The sequence below is a fragment of the Bremia lactucae genome, linkage group LG17 (assembly GCF_004359215.1).
Source record: "Bremia lactucae strain SF5 linkage group LG17, whole genome shotgun sequence".
Taxonomy (NCBI): Eukaryota; Oomycota; class Peronosporomycetes; order Peronosporales; family Peronosporaceae; genus Bremia; species Bremia lactucae.
The window spans coordinates 1,003,173-1,011,143 of record NC_090626.1 but is presented as its reverse complement, the minus strand read 5'-3'; the positions used below and the strand labels follow the sequence as shown (position 1 = coordinate 1,011,143).

General features: G+C 50.8%; 4 protein-coding genes across 4 annotated transcripts; 2 read left to right on the top strand and 2 right to left on the bottom strand.

The window, feature by feature from the left end:
* Positions 1-272: 272 nt before the first annotated feature.
* CCR75_008259 (uncharacterized protein) lies at positions 273-2,963 on the bottom strand (the record flags this gene model as incomplete). The annotated part of the gene is made up of 4 exons (XM_067966313.1): positions 273-773; positions 836-1,156; positions 1,219-1,366; positions 1,439-2,963. The coding sequence occupies 4 exons, from the start codon at positions 2,961-2,963 to the stop codon at positions 611-613; spliced, it is 2,157 nt and encodes a 718-aa protein (XP_067823658.1). The 3' UTR covers positions 273-610.
* A 286-nt stretch (positions 2,964-3,249) lies between these two features.
* On the top strand, positions 3,250-4,359 carry CCR75_008258 (uncharacterized protein; the record flags this gene model as incomplete). The annotated part of the gene is made up of 1 exon (XM_067966312.1): positions 3,250-4,359. One exon carries the CDS (start codon positions 3,250-3,252, stop codon positions 4,357-4,359), a length of 1,110 nt encoding a protein of 369 aa, XP_067823657.1.
* On the bottom strand, positions 4,180-5,389 carry CCR75_008256 (uncharacterized protein; the record flags this gene model as incomplete). Its single annotated transcript, XM_067966310.1, has 3 exons — positions 5,075-5,389; positions 4,457-5,006; positions 4,180-4,281 (listed from the first exon to the last, which is right to left on the bottom strand). The coding sequence occupies exons 1-3, from the start codon at positions 5,161-5,163 to the stop codon at positions 4,180-4,182; spliced, it is 741 nt and encodes a 246-aa protein (XP_067823659.1). The 5' UTR covers positions 5,164-5,389.
* CCR75_008257 (uncharacterized protein) lies at positions 4,599-4,847 on the top strand (the record flags this gene model as incomplete). The annotated part of the gene is made up of 1 exon (XM_067966311.1): positions 4,599-4,847. One exon carries the CDS (start codon positions 4,599-4,601, stop codon positions 4,845-4,847), a length of 249 nt encoding a protein of 82 aa, XP_067823660.1.
* Positions 5,390-7,971: the final 2,582 nt, after the last annotated feature.

Genomic DNA, 7,971 nt, shown 5'->3' with positions numbered 1-7,971 from the left:
AATCACGACCTTGTCGCCTTGTATCAAAAACGGGTGGGTCCGCAGCAAGAGTGACGAGGGCGAATGGGTGCCAGTCCCAATCTTCGAATCGCTGGTGTTTGCAGTGATAGTGATCGAAATGGAATCGTTGAGACTTCGTACGACTAGTTTATCCCCTGGCAACAACTTCAATTGCTTGAAGTTCACAGCAATGGAAGCTGCGCCCGATTGATTGATCTCAAGTCTAATCGGAACGTTGTTCGTCCTTGGGGTGAGACTCCATTTCTCTCCAACAAGTGGATGAAGAGTGACAATTGCGTCAGTTGCTTGTGAAGGTCGAGGAAACTCCACGCTTTGCATCCGCGTGCTTACATTCACATAGAATTGAATAGGCTGAGACAGTAAGGAAACGAGCACGACTGTCCATAGCGACGCTGTACCACAGCTCCACATTCTGTGAGTATGCGGGAATGACATCGTTTGTTGGGCTTGGCTGGGACAGGTCGGAGAACCGGCAGTTAACCAAAGCAAATGAAAGGAAAAACGCGGGGATTGATCGTGTTTCTTCATGCATGAGCGCTAATATATTAAAGAGCTACAATCGACGCTACTTACTTGACGATTCCATTCATCAAACGGCATAGCGTCCACCTTGTAGCGAAGAAGACAGCGAGGCCCCCACAGCGGCATCGACGGCTGTTTGGACGTGGAAATTGGAGGGTTGAGCAAGATGGTGCAGCAGAAACCGCTGCAAAAGTTCATTTTTCACCAGTGCGTTACCCGTCCCGATCATTCTGCCCATATAGAAGTGCGTAAGTACCGCACGTAGCAAATTATGCAGCAGCCTACGACATACAGTTGTGACGACATCATCAACTGAAGCGCCTTCGGTATCATCTCAAAGAGGTTGTCTATGAGGCCTCGACAAAGCGCAGCGCTAATGTCCCCCATGCTCCAATTGTTCATGCGCAAGTTTTGTATCTTGCCAGAGGCATCAGGGTCGGCGCGCTCGCCAAGTAGCGTCGGCTTGATTACAAGCTGCGTGTCTTGGCATCGCAGGCCCAATTCAATCAATCGAGCGTAAATTTGCTCTTCGTCCCCATTGTATACGGAAGTCAGACCTATCTCTTCGATCCATTGCTGCCACTGCCGTACAAACCATGCAAAGATGTTGCCACTGCATTTAAAGTAAAATTAAAATCTCCTCGAAGTGATGACGATTACCGAAGACTTGCATACCCGGAAAGGGACGCAGCAACCCCCACGTAGTAGTTCTCAAATAGGAACGGCCGCACTTCAAAGCCCGTCGTCTCTTCGACTGACAGCTTCAGAGCGTCGCTTTTCGATAAAATCATAGCCACTTGAGCCGACGTGCCGATATTCACAACTACATAACAAGCAGACCCCACACAATTACTTTTTATCTCACCACATCATTCCATCCCAATAAAAACCGTACGCGTAAGCCTCGCCTCGCTGCTCGCTTGCTTTGTCACTGCGGCCAGCACGGAACACGGGTGATCACCCATCGGAACGTACACTGGCAACTCGATCGGTAGTCCAAAACCTGTGCATCCCGCAGACGTGTGGCCAATGCACGTCCCCGGCTTCTTCACAGACGGCAACATTGCTGCTGGAATTCGTAAAGTCTGCAAGACCTTACTGTCCCACGCGTGTGTGGACAGATCAAAGCCACCCCAGCTATGAGCATCCGTCGTATCGATAAAAGCCTCGCTCGGTAGCTGATGACCGCACAAGACAAAAGCGACAAAGTCTTGAATGGTTCCACAAGCGTCCATGCCCACGAGCATTCGAGGAGCGTGTTCTAAAACATGCGCAAACGTCGCCAGTCCGTACCCAGTCGCGAGTCGACTAGAACTTCCCATTCCAGTCGACGTACCAATCGTTTCACGACACGCTTGCAGGAATAAAGAACTGCACCGCTGATCCTGCCACGTCACAAGCTCCGTCCACACGGCGTCATCCGATTTGTCATCCCACTTTTTTATGCCTTGCGTCGTTAATAAACGCTCTGCAGATTCATGAACTGCACGACTGCACCACCAGAGAATGCCATGCATTTGTCCACAAATTCCAATGGATATCACGCGTTGCAATGCCTTCTCGGGGAGCTTTGCTACAGCTCGTTGAACTGCTATTAATATCTGATCAACTTTCTGGACCCCAGGCGTGTTCTTGTGAGGGCCTAATTCCATGACATCACGGAGTGAGACCGTCACCATGGCTACAGTCAATTTATTGTCAGCTCGAACGACGACGCACTTGATCGCCGTCGTCCCAATATCCAGTCCAAACATAAGCGGATGGTCCTCAATAAGCGAAAGCTCACGTGACGCTGTCACAGAAGCCCCTTTATAACTAGAGACCATAGCATCTGAGTCTGTCGCGACATGTATCATGCCGTGTCGTTCAACGAACCGCTGGCAAAGTCTCGCGAGCGCTGCGTGGCCACTTTCAGGGCTCTTCTTGCTTGCCATGTAGCTCTCGAGCCACTGCTGATGATTCTGTCGAATAAAATTCATCATGTGCGAAGACGTCATCTCTTTGCCTTCTTGTTGTCCTTGCTTGAGGAAACAACTTAGTTTTCGGCCAAAGGGCACAAGCTCACGACAACCACAACGCCCAATAGACTTGCGCGAATCCAAGCCCTCGAAGCTAGTGATCTTCTCGGCGTCGTTCAGCCAATGACGCAACGTGCGACGGGGTACACCCTCCATTCGACAGACATCACGCACACCTACAGTCTTGGCAAGTGCGATGAGCTCACGCTTCTGCTTGACTGAGTACTTCGTGCGCTGTTGGTTGCGCCATCGCGCCGACTCTGCCGTGTCTTGTGCTGCCTCTATCGATTCGATGGAAACGTCACTGGCACTAGATCGAGAGCTACTTTGGCTCGCTAATGACGATGCACGTTGCGAGTCCGTCGTTGTCGCGGTGGTGCCAGCGACAGCCGCGGCCTTCATCGTTGCCTCCAATTGGGAACCGCTGCAAGGTTATGACACTTGACTTGGGGTACGATACGGTTCTGCGCGTAGAAACAGGCGAGGGTGCGTTGCACGAGTTGCCTTTAAGAATCTAGCAACGTTACATGAAAAAAGACTTTGGATCCTATTGAAAAGAAAATTTGTCATTTCTATTATTCTCCATCTTCCGAAGCCCGACATTTCGTTAGAATCGTCAAATCTCGACAAATTTATGACGTAAAGGTTGCGTCCGTTACTTAACGGGCACATCAAATCGACATTCCGGATGAAAGACATCGTCGTCGCGCCAGAGTCGCTACTTGTGCCGGCGAAGCCATCTCCGCAAGAGAACAGTCCTTTAAGCCAGCCGCCACTATTAATTGATTCATCAACAATAATTGCAAAAAATGATAATGCGAGCGATAACGAGTACGCCCTTCGCTACTCGACAGCTCAGCTGAATGCAAAAGTCGCTCAAGTTAAACACGAGGCACAAGTCGCGGCAGACGCAGCGCTGCTAATTACTGAAAAAGAGCTAATTGCGCAGCGATTACAAGTTGAAAACTTCGAGCGCGAGCGAGATGAAGCTATCGCGCAGTGCACAGCGCTCCGGAAGCGGCTCGATGCCGTGCTGCTGGAACACAAGAAGACCTTGCTCGGAACGCGCGAGGATTTAGAGTTAGAAAAACTTGTCGTGACAATAGACATGGAGAAAGCTATCCGGTGTAAGCTCCAAGATGCCTTTGTGACCCAGCAGCAGGCTTTAACAAAGGCCCAAGAGCGAGTAACGAACCTCGACGAGCAGATTGCAAAGTACCAAAAGACCGAGACCGTGTTAGCTCAGTCTATCGCGCATCTTCAGCAACGCCACGCCACCAAAGATCAGCTCCGTGCGGCATCCGTCGAGCACGTGCAGCGAGAGCTAATGGAGCACCATGCTCAGGAAGTCGCAACGCTTCAAGAAGAGCTGAAAAGGGCGCAACACGCCGAGAAAAAGGCTCAGGAACAAGTCCAAGGATTAGAGTTGGAACTTAAGCAGGTGCCGGCCTACCAAGGAAGCGTGAAGGAGCTACACGCTCAAGTAGCACAGCTCCAGACGGAGAAAGCTGTGCTTGAGAGTAAAGCGCTTCAAATTCAGAAAGCAGACGCGCAGTTACGAAGCCAAGTGCATGCACAGCAGGACGCGATCGCGACGTTACGACAAGAGAAGGACGCGCTACAGCGGAGCAACAAGGAACTTGGAGAGATCGCAAGTGATTTGTTGCAAGTGGCCGAGCGACAGCAGGCCGAGACGAAAACTCAAGACGATACGAGCGGACTTAAGAAACGCGCATATGAAGATGATCGATTAATTCTGCAGACGCGCAAGAAGCGCTTACGATTGTCGCTTGGCTAACGCCCTTGTGCGTTGAGGCACTTACTTTCTTCCTTTCTACGCCAGCACCACTCTTGTGAAAACACGAGCATTGGAAACCATGCAAAGACGAGCGTACCTTTCGTTTTCTTTTGGCCTTTTTCGTGGGCGTGATCTTCTTGGATTCCTTTAACTGGCCTTGCAGATCGGTGCCGCCAGTAGTAAGTCCTCGTTTATTGTGCTGATCCCCCTCGTTTTTAGCGCTCTCGGCCTTAATCGATATGGAAGGCAAGACAGAGACCTGTAGCTGGTCCTTTAAAGCGTCCAGTGGCTTCCTTGCTGACGCTTCGGAAGCTACCGAGGACAAGTGTGCTGCCTTACGAGACGACCTTTTTGTCGCCTTTGGTGATGACGGCTCTTTCGTTCCTCGTCTCGAATCCGCTCGCTCTTCCTTTGACGACTCTGGCGCCTTGTCTTGCCGTGGTGATGACGGTGGGGTCGCGATGACCGTGGTTGGTGGCTTGTCGTGAAGTCGAAGCAGATCGACATTCTCGACTCGCTTCCTGGATGGCTGTGGCTTGGATGGCACATTTGAGTTGCCGTCGGCGGCAGCAACAACTGCCGACGACGGTTGAAAGCTGCCATTGAGGTTACGCTTTTTGGTTACGTCCGCGTCAACGGATTTGTCGCTTAAACAACACAAGAAACCCATAGGAATTAGCTGAGGATCCGCAATTTCGTTCGTCGTGTCACGTACACACGATTGTTCTCGTTCCTGCTCTTGGGCAGAAGTGCGTCGTGGCGGCTTTTAAAGCGATCGTCCTCTTGGGACAAGCAGCAGCCCATGACGACGGTGGTCTCTCTGCGTTAGGAACTGCGGCTGTCTAAGCTTCGGTATCTTTCTCGCTGGCCCTATTTCGATCGGTATCAGACCGGTATGCCCGGTCAGACGATCGCTAGGCAGCGCAAAACCTGCCAAACATGATTATCGTACTTTATGGGAGCTCGAAAGCATAGAACTAAGATATGCATTTAAAGATATTCACAACTGTTAAGTGCTTTAAGAATCGGGATAATTTGGAGCGACTTGAATTTGAAATTGTGGTTTATGAAGACGAAATGTTTCGCACACCATCAATGAGAGCCGATGTGCCAGATCTTTGTTAGGAACGAAAACTCAGCTTAAATTTCGCAAAGCTATAGGCCAAAGGCTAATTAAGTGCGGCGTATCTGGAATGGGGCACAAGGTGATTACTAAAATTCCATTTATTTTAGGTGACATATGTGGCCGCCAGATATAAATCTGGCTGTAGGCGGGCACGTCTTAATGCGGCCACGCTCTACTTAAGCACACATTCTAGGACAGCGAGGAAGCGGTTTGACCGTCTACTCCCGTGTGCCGTGAGGTAATTGTGGTGTAGGCGGGCACGTCTTAATGCCGCCCCGCTCTACTTAGACACACCCTCTATGTAACGGGCTTTAGTTGCCCTAATATTACACAGTCTCCGCTAAGAACACTTGGTGTTTTTAAGGGGATGGTCAATTGCTAAATTAAAGTAATTAGACCAGCACTCGAATATGGTTCACACATGTGACCAACCCTTGTGTATGTGATGCACATAGGTGCATTCACATTAGGAGGGATGACGCCTAGCGTCATCCGTTACGTGAGGTATTTAGAAAGATACGTTCGCAGTACATACTAAGTGTTATCTATAGAGATGACGTTTGATTGGTAACTATAGGTATTTATATATAATAAATCTGGCGGCCAAAGTCTATCTTTAAATGCGATTAAAAATAAATCAGTCTGAAAACTACTTCCTACTTCGTAAGTGCGCACGAGGAGCCGAATTACCGCTTACGTGACGACACTCAACCAAAGTACTTAGTGCGTGGGTGAGGACGCTAACGCGCCCACCACAACTACCTCACTGCACGCAAGAGAAGCTGGTTAAATTGCTCCCTCGTTGTACTAGGGTGTGTGTGTCTAAGTAGAGCGTGGCCGCATTACGACGTGCCCGCCTATGCTTGGTAGCACTTGAAATCCTTCCCACGACCCGCATCTCTACGTGTGTACGTGAGGATGAGCCTCAATTGTGATTTAGCTCATTTTGTCGAACATCATCGGGAAGTGGCAGAGCTTATGGCGCAGGGACTTGGCGAACAAGCCCTGACCAGGCTCCTGGGAAGTCCTCCTAAGCAACATGTTGCTCAGTTGGAGCAGTTCGAGGCATTCGTGCTCGGACAGCGGAGGGCCGCGTCCGAGGCACAGGGCCATGCTGCGGCGGAGTCCGTCACTCAGACTCAGGATGAGCTGAGGCATGAGCAGGCTCGGAGCGAGGCTATTAACAAGACTGTTGAGATGCTCTCTGTCCGGCTGCATCAGCCGAGGCCATTCGGATGGACCCGCCCAAGTTCGATGGAAGTGCAGCGCACACGATTGTCAACTGGCTTTTAGCCGTGGAGCAATACGGTGCCGCGCAGCTCATCGAGGACGACAGCCGGATGGTATCGTACGCTATGTCGCATCTGCGCGTTAAGGCCTCAGAGTGGGCTTTCTCGGCGCTTATGGCGGACAGAAAGGTGTTCCCTACATGGGCGATCTTTAAGGAAAAGATTCTCGCCATGTACCAGCCGCCGAACAACGAAGTGTTGCTTCAAGCGCGCTTCTTAGGAGCGTGATAGGCGAAGCGATCTCTGCAAGAGTATGTGCAGGAGATGCGCTCGCTGTCGGTGTCCATCAATGCTGATTCGATACGGATCAAATTAAGGTGCCCACGTTTATGAACGGACTACGGCATGGCCCATCGCGACAAGGCCTTTTCAGAAAGGTGCCGTAAACGATGGAAGAGGCAATACAAATTGCCTTCGTTGAGAAGCAATTCTACAACAGTGCCTCGGTGACAGCTTGGTATAAGCCGTCGGCCGAGAGGTCAGATGCCACTCCCATGGAGTTGGGCAATGCAGACGTTGTCTGTTACACATGCGGCAAGCGCGGTCATATGATGGCTCGCTGCTGTGACAGGGTCCCTGCTGGAACAAAGATGCCCAGCAAGAGGACAGCCTACCCAAAGTGCGATGGCAAGAACCACCGTGCGAGACGCATGAGTTCTGCATAGACCACTGAGGGGTCGGGAAATGCAGGAGCGCAGTAGGGGCGGGGTGCCCTACTGACGCGGACTCTAAAGCTACCCCTAAGTTCAGAGCTGAGGAACAAATGGGTAACATAGTTCCAAAGGTCTCGAAATTTCGGATTTAAACCCTGCTGGTCTATAGCGCTCAAGTAAGAGGCTATGACCAGGTGATGACCCTCCTAGTGAATTCCGGTGCATCACAGAAGTTTACGAAACTCCCGGCCCTTAGAAAGAGTCCGGCGATGTATGAGTCGCTCTGCCAGGATGGCAAACGAGAAGAGGCGACCGCTCGTTCAGAGAACGGCGCGCTTGTAAAGTCTGAGGGAGTTCAAGCCGAACTCGCCTTCAGTTTTAGTGACTTTCCCTGTTAAGAGATGTTCACAGTGAAAGGTATGGAGAGTCCGAATGACCTCATCTTAGGCATGATATGGTTGGCAAGACACCAATCATGGATAGACTGGCATGAACGCACAGTTGCTAACTCTACATTGGACACCCGAAAGGATGTACTCTTGCG